This window comes from Drosophila melanogaster, chromosome 2R (genome assembly GCF_000001215.4).
Source record: "Drosophila melanogaster chromosome 2R".
In the NCBI taxonomy this organism is placed as follows: Eukaryota; Metazoa; Arthropoda; class Insecta; order Diptera; family Drosophilidae; genus Drosophila; species Drosophila melanogaster.
The window spans coordinates 7,057,644-7,074,507 of NT_033778.4; the positions used below are offsets into that span (position 1 = coordinate 7,057,644).

Consider the following 16,864-nt stretch of genomic DNA (forward strand, 5'->3'; position numbering starts at 1 on the left):
ACGAAGCTTTCTCTACATTCGATTGCTTTATTCAAGTGATATAAAAATTAAGGTCGAGGTTAGTAAGTACAGCTAAAAATTTTCTAACTCTTCTTAATAAATATGACGTAGATATAGCATACCACTATGCTATCTAGATTGATAGAGTCGCAATGCGTGGGGGGAGAAAAGCTCTCCCACGCATTCGGTTAGTGTGTTTTAAAAACAATTCAAGTGGGTCTGTATCGGTGTACGATTGTTTGGTAAAGACTGGTTCCACTGTCACACATATGTTGCTGCTGCTCATGTTTACGCGCAGTTAAATATTAAATTGCGACAGTGAAATCAGGCTTTGTTAGACAACAGGACTGCAGGTGTCTGAAGTTCGTGTGCTTGTGGGTTGGTTACTGTTCACATAAACAAATTAACGAGTGAATTTCGTTAAAACAATTTCAATAAATATCACATTGCGTTAAAAAGTTGCTGGCAGGGTTATTGGATTAAATGTCCTGGCACCGGCATGACATCCTACTCTCTACATGCGCCATGGCAGTGGTATGAAGCCCCACTTCTGTGTGATGTCTTTGAAGTCGCATTCCATACTGAGCACAACCTTCTCGACCTTTTGGAGACGCGAGTTAGTCGCCGCTTTCAGAGTAAGGCAGAGCTTTGTGTCCCTATGAGATATTTGCTGAGTCTGTGGAGGAATACATTTTTAGCACTAATGCAATTATCGTAGCTGTGATACACTTACATCCATGTCGTAGGTCCACAACTGACTCGAGTCGGAAGCGCACTGCGCCAGCATTACATTCGAAGTGGTGGCGTTGCGGTTCTTTAGCATCTTGATCACACCCAGCTTTTGCTGTCGATAGGTCAGGCAGACGTTGTCGTTAGTCATGATCTGGCCCTTCGGAGTTATTACAAACATATCCATCGACTGGGCGTGAGATGTGCAATCGCCTACGGTTACTGCAGACAATGATGAGCGCGGCACATCCTCTTTGAGGGGGCGAAGGCACTTGTCCCGCTCCAGATCGATCAGCGCCATCAGCTCCTCCGCCTTGCTGTCGATTTCCTCGAACGCTCGCTTCCACTCTCGTGACAAAGCACGACCTGGTAGGTTCTTCATGTGCTTGCTGTAGGCCTGGGCACATTCTGTCTCCCCGTCCAGCCATATGATCTTGCCGAAAAAGCGGTCGGGAGCTGGAAAGAAGTGCTCTGGCCATATGTTCTCCAGATACCAGGAGAACGGTTTGCACTGGAGCCTCTCCCTGAGCGCCACACGCTCCGTAACATTCACCTTGTCCTTGGCTCCCAGCGTCAGTCCAGAGGTGTACAGCATTATAAAGTACTGCCAATCGTCCATCCAGACGGTGGCGGCCCTGGCCAAATTATCCGTGAGAACCTCGCTCATGCCGCCGGGGAAGGTGTAGGGCGTGCTGCTGCGGAACACGTGACCCACGTGCGAGCAGGGACTGATCTCCACACGACCGCCGCACTGCCAAATGCGGAAGGACATTTCCACATTCTCGCCGCCCCAAACGCGCATGTTGCTGTCGTAGGATCCCATTTCGTAAAAGTACTTGCGATCGATAGCAAACAATCCGCCGGCCATTCCGGGAGTGGCAATCGGGTCAGTGCTATCCTTGGAGCTGTTGCCCGCTGTCTGCCGCTTACGATCCGAGGAGAACCAACGGAAGCTCAGCTGCCAGTTGAAAGCGCCCCAGTGGTTCTCGAAGGTTTTTGTGTAGCTAAAGTTGTCATCGGATATTATGTCGATTACCGGGCAGATTACCACCTTGCGTGATTCCTTAATGCGGGAAAGAAGTGGTTCCAGCCATCCCCGCGAGCACTCGCAGTGGGCGTCGAGGAAGGTCAGCACATCGCCGCGAGCATTTTCGGCTCCCAAAAGGCGGGCAGGCACTAAGCCACTTCGCTTCTTCATGCGAAAGATCCTCGTGGGTACCGCCAGCACTTTCACATAGCTCTCCAGTTGACGTTTTAAATATGCTTTGGAAGAACATTTGATTAGGAAAGTTTTATATACAGATACGCATAATGTATGTCATTTATATGTAAATTCCAAGAGTTACGATTCTTTTATTACTTCGTAGTTTTAACTTTCTAGCATGTTAGACAAAGAATTTACTTTTAATGAATCAACGTAAACTTATACACTGACCGTTTTCAAGATAAGAAACAAATATTGTGAATCATCCCAAAACTATGTTTTACAAATTAAATATATTGCATTCTTAGGAGTTTCGTTTGGTGGAGTAGACTGAAACCATTCGCGGGAATAGTACGCAGGCAATAGAACCAAATGTCCTTTAGGTAATACAAAATTAAGAAGCTTCGCCCAAGGTCGACAATACTATTGCACACAGATGGAATTCTCGGAATATACGTTGATTATACTATGCAGACTTACAGCGATCGCTGGCATCGTCCACCAGGATAATTTCCTTAAGCAGGTGGCGCGGCGACCGGTTGATGACGCTGGTGATGGTTCGCAGGAGCACGGACCAGGCCTCGTTGTGGAAAACAATTATAACCGACGTGCTGGGTAGACCGCTGGCGTACTTCTTGTCGCGGCATCTGCGCAGGAGAAGAAATGCATTAGAAAAGGTTCTCAGTAAGCTAAGGCTTATACTTGCTCAGGTGTGCGGTAGTCCTTGAGGGTGCGGTTCAGTGGGATGCGGTCGCTGGCCAGCAGGTTGAAGCTGTTTAGCCGGAAAAAGCGCTGCATGCGAAAGCGATCGCGAGGCGGCACCACAACTGGTCGCCCATCGGCACCTTCTCCGTTGATGGGCTGGAACAGGTTGATGTTGTAATCATCTGCAAGCGAGTGGGGATTAATGCATTTTGATGTTGTGTCATTTGAGGGAAACTCTCTTTAGGTATTTTCCATCAACGATGGTGCAACTAAGGTTGTAGTTTCAAAACAAAGTTCGTCAGTTCTTCCCTAATGCGTCGAAAGTAAAATGATACTAAGGTAATTAAAGAAGTCTTAAATATTTCCCGAGCACCTAAACCAATTGTGCAGAGGGTAAAATGAAATGCCATTTAATGGCACTGTCTATTATTGATGACTAAGGGTAACTGGGAATGATAAAAGACAAATAAACTGTTTTATTACCCCAATGACCAATCTTAACTGATGATGATTAGGTGGAACCATCTCACTCACCTGCTGTCATGTTGCCAAAGATGTCTCCCTTGCCGATGTAGTGGGCCACGATGTTTTTGTGCGGCCAGAGGGAGCGGCGCTTGGGCGGCGGTTTCGGATGACTGTGCGGGAAATCGGCATAGTGATCCACAATAGCCAAATGAGCCAAGATGTGACAATGGAGCGATATTAAGACTTAGCATTTACAATGGCCCATCGAATCACGCGAAGCGATGTCAAAACAAACAGAGACCCAAGACCCAAATCGAATGCAAAGTGCCTCGGCAATCGAAGCTAAAAAACGCGGAGGCGAGGCACTCGACTGGAACACTTGCATTTTGCAACCCATTTGGGCCCCAGGGGAAGTTGTGCAATCCGAGCGGCGCGTCCTAATGGGCCCATTGTTAATTACCGGGCCAACTACTCACCGCATCTCCGCGTCCCCGCCCTGGATGCTGGCCACGTACAGGTTGATGCTGATGGCGAACATGAAGAACGCGAAGAAGAGCAGGAAAAGGTAGAGCAGCCAGAGCTTCTTCAGCTGCTGGAACCGGAGACCCATTGCTGTGGCTTATTGGCTACCAATACTGGAACTGCTTCTGGTCAAAACGGTGCGGAGTGAATGACCGGTGCGTTCGGTAGCTCTGTTTACTGCCAACTAATCAAGCCGCTGTTGTTGTCCAACTGTTTTAGTCACCAATCCAATCCAAACCGATCCGATCCGATCCGACGACTCTGCGGACGCTCGGCGAAGAAATGCGTCGCTTCTGCTCCGGGGCCGCTTTAAATTCGAATTGGCAGGTGCGCGGCAGGTGCTTATGAATACATGGCGCTTGTTCGGCTGTCACTAGTTACTCAGTAATTGTGCAAATACGGCCTAAACTTATCATTCTACTGCTTTCTCCAGCATTTCATTACTTTTGACAACAGTTCACGGAACCAGTAGTTCGAAACCAGAAGCGCTGTAAGTCTGGCTATTTTCCAGATGGATCAAGAGTTTGTTCGCCTCAATAAGGTGCTTCGGTATGGTAGGTAAAACATGTTTTAATTATATGCACATTATTTAAACGCTTAACATAGACTTGTTCTGCGATATTTTTCTTTGTGTACAAATGAAATGAGATGTGAGTCGTGTGTTTAATTTTAAAATATTTTAGCAGCACCGTAGCAGCACTTGTGAGCAAGCAGCTGTTTTCACTGGCTCGATAGCTGTGGTGAAAAAGAAATGTATCGGCGCGCATTGATATCGATTTTAAATCTTATGCAAATTTAAGTCTGTTAAGCAAATTTAACCTAACTGCAACTTGAAATATACTAAGCATTAAATTGTTTATTTTCTTAATAAGCTTCATAGACTTGTTAAATATATAATCATACTTTTCTTATACATAGTATTGCACATAAAAACAGCTTAGACCCAGACGTCGAAAGCGACACAACATTCCAAATGTACCACGAATCGGTTTAAGTGTGACTAATTTTATAAAAGTGCTTGCATACATTCTGAAATTTTGTATTGAGCAATTTAAATACGGTTGAAATATATTAACGTTACCAATTTAATGTATTCATGTTTTGGCAACTACTCCCTCATATAATTAGGAACACTTTCACATTCGTACAGTTCTAATACTTTTGGTAGAAACTTAAGGCCAGCTTTTATCGGTAAAGACGGCGGCGCTCGGCATTCTGTAAGGTTATAGCCAGGAGTCCGGCGATGATGACAGTGAGTATCTGAGGAGCATTTGGAATATGAGTTGAAGGATCGCAAGTGATCGGATTCAGTTACCTCCACACCCACAACGGACCAATCCGTGATCTTCTCCCAGCGAGTTCCCTTGACGAAGGCCGCTGCCAACTGATGGTTACACCCAACCGTATAGAGATCCGTAGTCACCGTGGCGTTCTGGTTGAAGTAGCAGCTTTGCGGAATCACCAGGCCACTATCCGGATAGTTTGCGGGCCCCGTCTGTCCGCAGCAGTGATACTAAAAGAAAAGCCGTTTAGTACTTGGTTAAACAAAGATAACAAGCTTGCGAAATGATTTCGATAAAATTTCAAAAAAAAAGCCAACTGATACCATTTTCCTAATGCCTTTTCCGAGAAAGTGAAAATGGAACTCATGTCTGCTATATATGGAGAAGGTTCCAAGGATCCCTACATAGCTCACCTTGATCTCAAAGTAGGACATTCTGTCCGAGTGGTAAAGTTGTCCCTGCCAGGCGTCGTAAATGGTCTCGTTGGCCAGCAGCTCATAGTTGATGGGTTGGGCCAAGATGACGGTGATCTGACTGAAAACCAGGGCCAGCAGTATTGCGGCATACTTTTGGGCGAAGCAAGACGGTCGAGTTAATATTGGAGGTCACCTGGCCACTAGGTACTAGATAGAGCGCTACTCACGATCCAGGTCATGCGAATACTCTCCCGCAGGGCAGCAATGCAGCCGAAGATCGTGCTGAAGAACAGCAGGCCGCCCAGGACGATGCCCAGGATGCTGGGCACCCGGATGGCTACGCTGTGGCTAAAAGCAATCAGGGCATAGGAGCAAGCCGCGATGGTCAGTGCCGCCAGAACCTATGAGTGATAGAGAGAGGAGGCATATAACAATATACTATCAGTTGGCGATTTGGTGATAACAACTCACACAGCACAGAAAGTCCAAAACGAAGGAGGACACCTTCAATGCCTTCGTGCCGCAGCTCATTTTGGTGGATTTTCAGGTGTCTTGATGTCGGTTTGGCCCACACTCGCACTCGCTATCGGAAATCAACTGAAAGGCAGCGCCCAACACCAAAAACCAAAAACCAAACAGCAAACGCCAAACGGCGCAGTCCAATGAGGCTTAGAGTTATCAAAAGCACCCGGCCTGTGGGCTGATAAGGCTCTCCGCAAAGAGCTGGGTTCCCATCCACTGGCGAGCGTTGTGACTAGGGTCGCTCCCTGCCTAATTGTTGTATTTGATGAGCACTTGAGCATGGAAATTCGCTCGATATTGGTTCACCTACCAAAACAGCGAGGGAATATCTATGGGCAGGGTGTGATTCAGGTGGACATATTTAGCATGCGACGTAAGAAAAATAAATGGGGGCGATCAATGGGTATTAAATGTACGTTCTCAAGGTATTACTTAGCTTATTCATATTCGAAGCGATTAATTAATAGTAGTGTTATCAGGCATTGCAGAGTGTCCACCCTAAACAGCAATCGCCTGAAGTGCAATAAAGATAGCTTTCTGGGAGAGAGCATAGTTACTTATCAGATTTGGGGCACTTGGTCTGGTTGGTTTCATGGTCAGCGAGGTTTTCCGAAGAGAGGAAAGCGAACTTAATCTGGGCGTTAATCAGTTGGGAGCAATGTCATGTGTTGCACCTGAAAAAATCAGCAATAAAGTATTGCAGCCATTTAATGTGATGGTATACACTTATAGTTGCCGTCTATAAATCTATACTCCTAAATTAATGTTTTTTTTTTATATAAGTGTTGTATGAATTATTTGAATTAAGCGAACAATTTCAAGCTACACATTCACTTTTGCCAGTGCATTCTCACACTTGATGGCGAACCCAAACAAAACCCAATCGAGACTCGTATTTGCCCACCTATTTAGTACAGCAATAGCCGTCTAGGAGTAACCATCGAAATAAAAATTAGTAACTACTGAAAAAACGAGCACGCGTAGTCGAATTGCTATTTACGCCATGGGTTGGTCACCGCTGATGATAAGGTATCTGGCATTCCTCTTCAATTTTCTTTGTGCGGTAAGTTAATTATTGTCCATCTTACATACATGTATGTTTCCATCTCTGTGCCAAAAATCGTGTTCTATAAAATGATATGATATAATTAAGTGCTTCGATCAATGCACTGCTTTTAGAGGTTTCATTATGACAATCGAATTTTACCTTAACAAGAACATTTACCAAAAAGTTGAACAAAAAGAAAAGATCAATAAAACATAAGATAAATATGATATACACATTATTCTATGCATACACTTCGCGGATTAATATTTTGAGTTTCGGTGGCAGCAAAGATAAGAGATTGTTATCATTGTTGAGAAATTTTCTTTATTTGATGACGGTTTGGTAACAATGAGTTGTTTACAAAGTGCTAATAAAGCTTCAATCTAACTTATTAAACCCACATTGTGAGTCAGCTCATGGGTTGTCGTCGTTATCTGGGCCAAGTGGATGGCGGGAATGATTAATGGAAGTAGGGATCTAAATGTGTTTATAAATCTATTATTATATTATACATATATTATTATATTGGAGCAGCCATAACTTCGGCGTGGGTTCTAGTCTGAAAGTTCCTTAAATATATTGATTCATTTGCAGGTCCTGGGCATCGCCACTATTGTGGTCAATGTAATAGCAATCGATCAAATAGCTCCAAAGGACCAACTCATCCTGGGACTGTACATTGCCGTTGGGTCCATCGTCTTCTTGCTCTCATTTTTTGGATGCTTTGGTGCCATTAAGGAGAGCATCTGTGTTACCTGGGCGGTGAGTTTTTACTGTACAATACGATATTATTCAGCTACTAATTATCTTTCCGTGATTTAGTATGCCACCTCGATGCTGGTAATGCTGATCGTCTCAATAGTCATGCTTTTTGTCTTCCGTATGCATTTCGAAGAAGACTCCATTACCAAGCTGAAACAAGCCTTTGCCAAGCAGACAAACACTTTCGACGCAATGGCCGAGTACCAGACACAGGTAAGTTTAATTAGGAAATTAATCAATAAGATTAAAAACATACATATCTAGGGCTTATGGTTTCGGGCTTACACTTGCATACTTTACTTTGAATCATAGTACCTAACTTAGCAGATAGTATTCAGGTTATGATCCAAGGTAAAGGTTCTATTAACTTATTTTCAATTGCAGTACCAGTGCTGTGGCATATACAAGTTAAAGGACTATGGAGACGCCTACATAACTGTTCCAAGTAGCTGTTATGACCAAAATGATACGCCCTACAGAGACGGTTGTCTGGCCAAAATGGAGACCCAGTACGAGGAGCTCCTCAAGGGTCCTAAGATTGTTGGCTGGATGCTGATGGTCATTGAGGTGGGATTTGCTTTAAGTTTTTGGTTTCATTCGCTTGAAGTACTTTGTATTTTATAGATAGGTGCCTTCACTTTCTCCACAATCATGGGAGTGTCCTTAAGGAACGAACTACGACGCTCTGCGTATTGAACCATCGCATGATTAATATTATTAATAATAGTAGTAGAAGGTCTTGTATATATGTACATACACATTTGTGAATTCTTTTTTTTTTTTGATACCTGAAATATAAAATTTTAAGTAAAATAAAAACAAATGCTTTTACACGTTTAATGCGAACTATTCTTTTCAGGGCCACACAGAAAGTAACGTACTCTTGTCATTGGTTTTTCTCGCCGTGTACGTATAAAATCTACGTATTTAGAAGCTATTTGGTTTGCATGCGGCGCGTCGACAGCTGGCAACCTACAATTTTAATTGCCAAACTGTCTGGCGAAGTCAGGCAATGGGTGTGTAGATGCGAGATGTGCCTCAGCCGGATTGCAGATTACTCAAAATAAACACAATTTAGAATACATTGGCACACATTCGATGGCTCCCCGGGCCGAAAATTGCCGCTGAGTTGTCCTTAGACATGCTAACTCAAATCAAATCGCAGCCGAACCAGCTAACGAGTGACATGAGTCCTCCCCTTGGCCCAAACCCCCTGGCCCGCCGTTTGGGGTCGTGAGCCAATCACCATCAAACCATACACCTTGTTGGAGGACTCAGCTCAACCCTTTCGCCTTCTCCTTTCACCTGCATGCCATTTGCGCTTTTATGCTTTCGAGCTCCTGGAGCCGGAGCCTTCAGCCAGTTTCATTTGTGAGTTCCATTCGTGCAGTTTCGCCGAAAATCCTATCCCCATCGCCTGGGTGAAGTGAAGCATACTTCCAGGCGCCGCTGCCATGAGTCGCATGCAAGCGTGAGTTCTATGCCATTTCTAGTCCCATTTCGCGGGTCGCGTGCACTCAGGTGCTAATGAGTTCGAGCCGCTCGTGCGGCCACGCCCCCCGATTTCCGCCCATTTGCGGGGAGCACGGCGGTACAAATTGCTTAATTTGCTTAGCTGTTGTTTAATTTTCGCCCACGCACACGGAAACTGTCACAAATTCGGTTGTTCCGTTCCGAATCCCTCATCCATTAGGCACGAGTCGGGAAAAGTTCTGTGATTGGAAATTATTCACCTGGATACTAGTTGGGAATTCGTGCGGCCCCCTCGTTTTGGCGGTTAGAGGAGTGCGTCCCTGGGAAATTATGGGCTAATCCGAAATGGACTTTTGTGAGCCAGGCGGCAGATAAATTAGCAATTAGACCCATGCCAATAAACGACATTTCATTTTCAATCTGGAGTCAATCATCGGTATACTTAGATAACTCAGAAGCTGCTGAAAAAATAATTAATCTGACTAATTATGCATTTTAAAAAGTCTAATAGTTGTATCCAATAGTAGGTAATACCTACTAGTTATATATCAAATGGAAAAAGAAACGAAACACATTCATTTAAAGAACACTCAAAATAAAATTGTCCCTAACAAAAGTGTCTTTAAATAACAAAATACACAAGGTATACACATATTTCAACGCATAGAAAACTAATTAAACGCAGAATTTATAACAAATTTTATTGTTTTCCTTTAAAAATTGTGAAAAATATCTTCTTAAAACATGAAGAGCGTCTGACATTTTCTAATTATCTAAGAAAAGAATTCTGAAATAGTTTGTTAATGTATTTGGATATTCTGCGCAGAAATTTTTAAATGTTTAAGAAATCAAATTAATTAACCCAATTAAATCGAATCTTTTTTCTGTGTCTGGCAGAATAATGCGAATAATAAGAGAGCCTATTATAAATTAAGTATTTCTCCTCAGTACCCCCAGCAACTGATTCTATTCTTGTGGCTTCAGCTGTTGTTTTTTGCCCTACCCCAAGAATGCTCCTCCGTGGAATGCTCAGTTCCTCTTCATTTCCCGGTCACTTGTATCGCCCATTTGGGCGCAATGAGGAGTCATCAACTCCGCGCTCCATGCACGTGACTTGACAGTTATTTCAATTTAATAACTTCATATATATGGGCCTGTAGATGGATGGCGATAGATTGAATTTGCCGCGCCAACGCGAAGTTTGCATACGCTGCCGCCGAGCGAGCGAAACTTTTGCGATAAAAGTAATCAAGGTGCTTGAAAGTTCGCGCCCAAGACGAAGACACTCACCTGGCCGCGACGACCGCGCCCAGGTGTCACAGGGCAGCCGATCAGAAGTCATCAACTTCAGAGGGAATCGCGTGCCGCCTGGGCCCAGTGATTCGCCCATCCCGCACGTCCATATGGCAACACTTTGCCTTTGCCTTTGACTAAGCCCAAGCCCCGTGAAAATCCTGCCGAGTGGCTGGTGGCGATGACACCCACGTCTCCGCCGCCATCCGGCGGATTGCAATTGGAGCGCCCCGGCAGTGGATTTATGATAAGCGGCACGCAAGCCGGAAGGCCGAGGCCCAACTCGAAGTCGGCGATGGCATCGTGAGATGTTTGCGGGAAACCCTTTGATAGCTCTATGCAAAATATACGAAACTATGCCATCCCTAGTCCGGCTGGAGAGCGGACCTAAGCCAACAAAGCTTCAATGAACTTTTGACGACGTGTGGATACCCCATCCGACCCCCTTGCGGGGCACCAACTGGAGGCCCTGTCGATGGGCAGAACTCGTGTCGGCATGTCGCTCCTGTCAGTGTGCAGATAGCAGCGCTCGGTGTTTGTTTTCCCGCTGCCGGCTGGCAGAGCTGCGAGCTCCGGAGACGGAAGCCCATCGGTTGCAGGGACACCATGACCTCCTGGACCACCATGAAAACGCGGTACGAATCGGACGGCAAAGTCAGGGGTCCCATCGTGGAGGAAAGATGTTCGCAGTGAATACTATAAATAATCTAAATAACTAATGAAACTACTAGCGCGAATGTATCTAAGTACTTCAAACCAATCACACTGCTACAAATTGTAGAGCATGTTGCGTGAATGTATTAAACAATTATGGATATGTGGTAATTTTGATACCTGTAAGAATGTACGTATTGTAAAAAGGAGAAAGCCTTCCATTTTCTAGTATTCACATTTGTTACACTGTAAAAAACAATGAAGTGCCTGAGAAATAAGGTAATGGTGGGACCGACCCAAGAGTTTTCTCAATATAATATCTAATTATCTGTGAAATAAGTACAATCTTAAATTCTTTAAAAAAGATATATCTTAGGTTCCAGTAGCGTCTCGTCCATAACTGAGTTTCCTTCTTTATATCCAACCCCTTTTCTCTGTGTGTACGTATGACCCGTGATTATTACTTCGATCGAATTCTGATTGGTAATTCGTAACAAGGGACTAATCAATTACCCCGATTACAATCCGCAGGATAACCGCATCGGTGCGCACCACCAACCGGATGAACGCCCTGCTCTCGGAGTCGATGCTGAGCAGGAGGCGAGCGGCCCAAAATCCGGAAGGGGAGGCGACCGGCGGAGAGGCCGGGGAGCCACGGAAGGAGAAGCCCAAGAACGACTGGAAGTTCTTTCACACCAACTTCAATATGGAACGTGCCCAGAAGATCATCGAAGATTGCATCGAGGAGCGGCTGCTGTGGGACCGCTTCAGCCGCAATTACGACTCTTGGCGGGCTCTGCAGCTGGCCGAAGGTCTAGCGGCCGAGATACGCGACCGGGTCAAGAAGCTGAACCACAGGCGGTAAGTGGCGGCACAAACTAATCTGCCACCTAATCACTTAGCCCCAAGATACCCTTGGATCGCATTCGCAGCCACCGCATCGTCTGTCTGCTGTCGATCGTGGAGAAGCAGAACCAGGGGGTCTACCAGCGCATGTGCCACCTAATGGACGAGAAGCGGGACAACTTCACCCAGCTGGTCTTTGAGCGGCCCACGTACTTCATGATCGTTGTGCTGTATCTGGTCTATAAGGATTAGTCGCGAAGTGGATGTCAGCTTAACTGTCTCTAGTTGCTTGTTAATTACGTTAAGGTTAAGCAAAGTGTTGACTTAAAATAACTTATTAGGTATTTGAAATAATTAAAAAAATAATTGGAAGAAAAAGTGAACAGAACGCTGTCCTCTCCTATAGGCCCCGGCGAAATTCGAACTCACGATCTCCTGTTTACTAGACAGGCGCTTTAACCAACTAAGCCACGGCGCCGTTGTGACTACGGGCGTAGAACTTCTCAATTTAAGAATAATAACTATCCATATCGAATTTTTTTTGGAAAAGTAATTTAAAAATTGTTATTTGTTCAGTTGTTTTAAATCTAAGATAACTGGTGGTATGTGGGAGACACAGGGGCTGTGCTATTAAGATTGCTCAGCCGCCTACGAATACGTCTTTCGAAAGAGCTTCAGATTCGGAAGTTCTATTTTACGGTAAGAAATAAGCTTTTAAGTTTTACGCTTACGGTTACCTTTATACTGTTATACTGGAAGTAATTAACTGTTGTACTGTCAACTGTTATAAAAGATTAGACAGAAACCATTAAATAGGTTATTAATTTTAATTGGAAGATTCTTTATCTATCTATACGAAATGTCTAAAATCAATTAGAATTGGCTTACTTTGAAAATAATAATAATAATAATAATATATTTTCAATGGAAATTTCTATACAAAAACTTGTCCGTCCGTCGCTGAGCTTTTCATAAAGCTTTCTGTACGCGAAGTACTTGATTGCATTGGGGGTGGTGAATTGCCCACCAGAACAATTAAATTTTAATGATTATTGAAACAATTATTGCCGCAATTGGAGCACAGTGCCATCTGTCGAGGGCAACAACTACAAACAGTCGTTAGGAGCACAGCAAATATCGGTTATTATAGGGGCTAAAAAAAATAAACACCCCAGAATCAGCGTTCTAAGGGTTAGGCCCCGGCGAGATTCGAACTCACGATCTCCTGTTTACTAGACAGGCGCTTTAACCAACTAAGCCACGGCGCCATCGAAAGCTTCAGGGTGAGAATGCCGCATTCAAGCTACGTTTGTCATCGGGCGGAATGTGAGTCTGTGGACAAATTCATAAATAAACGGTCCGCCATGTAAACAGAAGATACTCAGATTCTTATGCTTATGGGTTCTTGTGCTGGGGATATCCGATGTATGTATTTGTGGCGTCTGCGGGCAAACGGAAAAAGTTTCTAGCGGCGCAGAGCAGAACTAGTTATGTAATCTATGCCATATTTATCTACAACTTGTGCCGTATCGTTTGCCAGCGAAGACGACAAAAGTATTTATAAGTAGACGTATCTGCCAGCTATTTAAATACTGGCCGACGGGCATGTTTGTCTTTTCGAGGCTGGGCTGGAGATATATGCAAATGCCGCCGCCTTGGCCAAATGGAAATTATTTGTACTTTGCGGTTAGCTCGCACACACTGCGAAGAGCAGAGCAAACTTGGGCACTCGAAATGTATCTTTGAAATTGCTGGGGAGCAGCTCGGGGCAACCCGTTTGTTCTGCTCAGCTCCTTTCATTCTTTTTGGTCGGCATCGGCTTATTAGCAAGTCGGTGAGCCTCATTTCTTTTTGTTCCCCGCATCTCGGGCTTGTCAAAGAGTTCAGTGGAGCAGCAAGAGCACGAATCCAAACCCCTGGCGATGGCTAAGTAGCCGGAGTTCCGTTAGAAGCGAATGTCATCGCGGTGCCAGGGGTCATGTGAATGGGAATTGTGTGGAAATTGGCCTGAAAATTGCCGATCAATCCAGCACTATCTGTATCTGTATTGTCCCAATAAATCACTTTGCTAACTTTTCGTTCTTTTCCAATACCATTTGCACCGCCTGACCAGCAAATAGTTAGGTATCTGTGTCCCAGCTTCCAGCAACAGTTTAGCTGGACACGCACAGAAACTCGCAACTAATTGTCCAACTTAGTTGCTCATCAAATTGCCGCATCACTTTACGCAGATTTTTATCGCGCCAGCCCAGCCCCATCGTTGGGGCTCGGAATAGAGGGGAGTCCCTTGCTCGCACTACCACTGGCGAATCGGGCAGAGGTATCTAATGCGTTTCCTGTGTTTTAGCCTTGTAACGCCAGCAGTCCGATGTCGTTGTCCTGTGCCAGTGTCTGTACTCGTGTATCTACATGTTCCATCTCTGCTTGCGCACTCTCCTCTGGTGGGTGTATGTGTGATTATTGGTATATGGAAAGGATATTTCGAAATATAATACTATATTTGGTTTAATGAACTGAAAATTAGTACATTAATACGATTAATTTCGGAAGTTTGATTTTATTAAATGTCAAATTCAGCAATGAAAATCGAAATATCGATTTCAATAAAATCTGATTTTAGAGAGGAAATGGAGGGAGTAACATTATATTAAATTACGTGCATCTAGATTTATGATCAAAATCAAACAACAACATCATATTTCATTATATTTCTTAAGTACTTTTCAGTATTTCATAATTGTTAGAGTATGTAACGTTCGTGGTAAAGTTGGGAAGTTGGTAAAGCAGCCGGCCTCTAAACGCTTGTAACCTTGCAATTTGGCATTGGCATTAGCACATGACTCCAATAAATTCGTTTTCGCCAGCGGAGACCATTCCCCGCCATTCCATTTCGGCGTTATCTAGCATCTCACTCAACCCGGGACCCATGTCGATCCCGGATTCCAGGCCCCCTTCGCCAACCTCCTCGTCAAATGCGCAGCAATTGAGTTTTTACGCATTTCGAAAACCTCCGAAAAGGATATGGGAGCTGGAATAGGAAATGGAGCAGGAGTTGGAGCAGGAGTTGAAGCAGGATAAGGATTTCAGCCTTGGCTGCTGGCCTTCAGCCCGAGGCAGTCAGCTTAGCTCCGTTCGGTTTCAGTGTGTGGTGCGGATTGCCTCGATTCGAAGCGAGGATGGGGAAAGACAAATCTGCTTTTGTTTTTATCTGATGCCGTTTCGTATTTAGCCATCTTATCCTGGTGGGAATGCCAGCACATTTGGCTGACGTCGAAAGTCGGATTAGGCAACCGGAAAGTCCGTGATAGCTAGGCTTTAATGATGGCCGCGACGGTTCCGTTCGAGTTGAAATTTTGTAATTATTATTGGCCACAAAAGGGCCATTAGGTCCGCGGAACCTCAATAACCTTAATTGGGCGACATTTCCCAGGCCATTACAAGCAGAGGGCCCGCGAAAATAAAATGTAAATTAAAGCATTAATTGTTGGAACATTTATTTGCGGCTCTCCTGGTCGGAAGAAGAAACAGTGTTGATTGGAGTTTCCGGAACTGTGTGGTCTGTGGATCCAACGGAGAAGCTGAAACGAAGTGAGGACTATAGCTTTATACTGGTGGGAGAGGTGAAGGTTACCCACTTAATGCTCATGTGGCGGCTAAAGAACCTAAAGTCGTTGACCATCGCCTCGAAGAGATTGTGCAGGAAAACGCGGACCAGCATAAGCTCGACGCGGATGCGGCGTCTGTAGGACTTGTGGCATTTTTGGTACACCACGCTCTTTCGGGAGTTGTCCGCGTGAAGGATGTGGGCCGCCATTTCCTTGCGGTACGTGGTGCAGTCCAGTTTGCATGTCTTCTGGTTCTCCCAACGCTCGATGCACAGCCCGAATTGGTGGATAACCTTCAGTTTGAAGTTCTCGAACTGACTAAGCTGCCGCTTTGCCTGATGGATGCGTAATTGGAGGTGGCATCGCCAAGTCTCCAGTTCCTTGAGCTCATTTTGGGAGTCCTTCAGGTGCTGGGTTGCCTCTTGAAGTTGGCAAATAAGTTGGCACTTCTGGTCACGCAACTCCTGCAGTTCCCCGCCCTCTGGGGTCCAGAGATCCCGAATTTTTAGATCCTGGCACGCATCTGGATTTGTGATTATTATCTTATTACGCAGTGTGATCAGACGCTGCTTCATCTCCTCCAGCTCATCGTAGGCGGCATCCAGATCGGTTTCCTCCTCTGCGTCGCTGGGATCTATGCCGCTGGACACCAGGTCGCTCTCCTCCTGCTCATCCAATTTGGGGATACCCGGTGCTCGACACGGGGCTATCTTCCATGCTGACATGGCGTTCACCTCGCGACTTGATACAAATGGGGATTTGAACGCGATGGACTTCTAGAATTTATGTGTTTCGTGAGAAATACAATTGAAGGAAAGTGAACCGTGTCTATATGACAATAAAGTGAATTTTGACTTTTGGTTTTGGGTTTCTGTGGCTTTCTATGTCATAAAGTAAACTTTCTCCCAAATTAATTTTAGTTTCGTTTAATATGATATGGGCTTGACAGCGAGTGTTTGGATCGTTAAATCAAAGTTTAACTGATTTCACTGCCTGCTCCCTGGCTCCCAATTTAATTGAGTTAAGCGAATCTGTTAGCCCCCTCGTTTCGCTTTCAATTAAATAAACAACTTTTCAGCGGCTGCCAAAATGCTGTGTGTCCCGCATCCCCCATCCGGCATCCCGCATCCCGCGTCCCTCGGCGTTGTTATGGCATTTTAACCCCTAATTTATTAATGACTGCCGGCATTCATCACAGCAAAAAGTTCATATTTCAGAAACTGCACCGCACAAAGGGTTGGAAATTATTGGGCGGCATTTGATTAATGACACTTACCGCTCCAACGAGGGGGATTTTGGAGCCACTGAGCCGGGGGATGATGTTTCCCCGCCCGGCC

The 16,864-nt window shown here is 44.9% G+C and overlaps 5 protein-coding genes and 2 non-coding genes across 8 annotated transcripts; 2 read left to right on the plus strand and 5 right to left on the minus strand.

Moving 5' to 3' along the window:
* Positions 1-10: 10 nt before the first annotated feature.
* Positions 11-4,089, minus strand: Pgant3 (Polypeptide N-Acetylgalactosaminyltransferase 3). The gene is made up of 6 exons (NM_136412.4): positions 3,580-4,089; positions 3,173-3,273; positions 2,640-2,820; positions 2,414-2,580; positions 734-1,992; positions 11-676 (listed from the first exon to the last, which is right to left on the minus strand). Exons 1-6 carry the CDS (start codon positions 3,711-3,713, stop codon positions 515-517), a joined length of 2,004 nt encoding a protein of 667 aa, NP_610256.1. The 5' UTR covers positions 3,714-4,089; the 3' UTR covers positions 11-514.
* Positions 4,090-4,464: 375 nt separating this feature from the next.
* Tsp42Eq (Tetraspanin 42Eq) lies at positions 4,465-5,926 on the minus strand. Its single transcript, NM_078919.3, has 5 exons — positions 5,796-5,926; positions 5,552-5,725; positions 5,322-5,474; positions 4,941-5,138; positions 4,465-4,885 (listed from the first exon to the last, which is right to left on the minus strand). Exons 1-5 carry the CDS (start codon positions 5,853-5,855, stop codon positions 4,811-4,813), a joined length of 660 nt encoding a protein of 219 aa, NP_523643.2. The 5' UTR covers positions 5,856-5,926; the 3' UTR covers positions 4,465-4,810.
* An 829-nt stretch (positions 5,927-6,755) lies between these two features.
* Tsp42Er (Tetraspanin 42Er) lies at positions 6,756-8,470 on the plus strand. The gene is made up of 5 exons (NM_078920.3): positions 6,756-6,909; positions 7,489-7,656; positions 7,717-7,869; positions 8,041-8,223; positions 8,281-8,470. Exons 1-5 carry the CDS (start codon positions 6,850-6,852, stop codon positions 8,350-8,352), a joined length of 636 nt encoding a protein of 211 aa, NP_523644.1. The 5' UTR covers positions 6,756-6,849; the 3' UTR covers positions 8,353-8,470.
* A 2,458-nt stretch (positions 8,471-10,928) lies between these two features.
* Positions 10,929-12,253, plus strand: CG12836 (uncharacterized protein). Its single transcript, NM_001299224.2, has 3 exons — positions 10,929-11,057; positions 11,608-11,937; positions 12,009-12,253. Exons 1-3 carry the CDS (start codon positions 11,029-11,031, stop codon positions 12,172-12,174), a joined length of 525 nt encoding a protein of 174 aa, NP_001286153.2. The 5' UTR covers positions 10,929-11,028; the 3' UTR covers positions 12,175-12,253.
* A 73-nt stretch (positions 12,254-12,326) lies between these two features.
* On the minus strand, positions 12,327-12,400 carry tRNA:Thr-AGT-2-1 (transfer RNA:Threonine-AGT 2-1). Its single transcript has one exon. It is a non-coding gene; the product is annotated as a tRNA-Thr (tRNA).
* Positions 12,401-12,851: 451 nt separating this feature from the next.
* CG12831 (uncharacterized protein) lies at positions 12,852-16,509 on the minus strand. Of its 2 annotated transcripts, none has more exons than NM_001299225.1 (2): positions 15,558-16,509; positions 12,852-15,500 (listed from the first exon to the last, which is right to left on the minus strand). In NM_001299225.1, exons 1-2 carry the CDS (start codon positions 16,250-16,252, stop codon positions 15,416-15,418), a joined length of 780 nt encoding a protein of 259 aa, NP_001286154.1. In that variant the 5' UTR covers positions 16,253-16,509; the 3' UTR covers positions 12,852-15,415. The 2 variants fall into 2 exon arrangements, with proteins under 2 accessions (NP_001286154.1, NP_610258.2); NM_136414.3 differs by having other exon boundaries at positions 15,402-15,500.
* tRNA:Thr-AGT-1-2 (transfer RNA:Threonine-AGT 1-2) lies at positions 13,117-13,190 on the minus strand. The gene has a single exon. It is a non-coding gene; the product is annotated as a tRNA-Thr (tRNA).
* Positions 16,510-16,864: the final 355 nt, after the last annotated feature.

What these genes read in the sequence shown, in the direction of transcription:
- Pgant3 (NM_136412.4), bottom strand. Translation starts at nt 3,713, where the DNA reads ATGGGTCTCCGGTTCCAGCAGCTGAAGAAGCTCTGGCTGCTCTACCTT. An exon ending in CTTTGGCAACATGACAGCAG is followed by an intron (nt 2,821 to 3,172) that starts GTGAGTGAGATG and finishes ACTCGCTTGCAG; the next exon opens with ATGATTACAACATCAACCTG. An exon ending in AAGGACTACCGCACACCTGA is followed by an intron (nt 2,581 to 2,639) that starts GCAAGTATAAGC and finishes TCTCCTGCGCAG; the next exon opens with ATGCCGCGACAAGAAGTACG.
- Tsp42Eq (NM_078919.3), bottom strand. Translation starts at nt 5,855, where the DNA reads ATGAGCTGCGGCACGAAGGCATTGAAGGTGTCCTCCTTCGTTTTGGAC. An exon ending in GTATTCGCATGACCTGGATC is followed by an intron (nt 5,475 to 5,551) that starts GTGAGTAGCGCT and finishes TTCGCCCAAAAG; the next exon opens with TATGCCGCAATACTGCTGGC. An exon ending in GGTCCGTTGTGGGTGTGGAG is followed by an intron (nt 4,886 to 4,940) that starts GTAACTGAATCC and finishes AATGCTCCTCAG; the next exon opens with ATACTCACTGTCATCATCGC.
- Tsp42Er (NM_078920.3), top strand. Translation starts at nt 6,850, where the DNA reads ATGGGTTGGTCACCGCTGATGATAAGGTATCTGGCATTCCTCTTCAAT. An exon ending in TCTTCAATTTTCTTTGTGCG is followed by an intron (nt 6,910 to 7,488) that starts GTAAGTTAATTA and finishes ATTCATTTGCAG; the next exon opens with GTCCTGGGCATCGCCACTAT. An exon ending in TGGCCGAGTACCAGACACAG is followed by an intron (nt 7,870 to 8,040) that starts GTAAGTTTAATT and finishes TTTCAATTGCAG; the next exon opens with TACCAGTGCTGTGGCATATA.
- CG12836 (NM_001299224.2), top strand. Translation starts at nt 11,029, where the DNA reads ATGACCTCCTGGACCACCATGAAAACGCG. An exon ending in TGGACCACCATGAAAACGCG is followed by an intron (nt 11,058 to 11,607) that starts GTACGAATCGGA and finishes TACAATCCGCAG; the next exon opens with GATAACCGCATCGGTGCGCA. An exon ending in AAGAAGCTGAACCACAGGCG is followed by an intron (nt 11,938 to 12,008) that starts GTAAGTGGCGGC and finishes TCGCATTCGCAG; the next exon opens with CCACCGCATCGTCTGTCTGC.
- CG12831 (NM_001299225.1), bottom strand. Translation starts at nt 16,252, where the DNA reads ATGTCAGCATGGAAGATAGCCCCGTGTCGAGCACCGGGTATCCCCAAA. An exon ending in AGCCGCCACATGAGCATTAA is followed by an intron (nt 15,501 to 15,557) that starts GTGGGTAACCTT and finishes ACTTCGTTTCAG; the next exon opens with CTTCTCCGTTGGATCCACAG.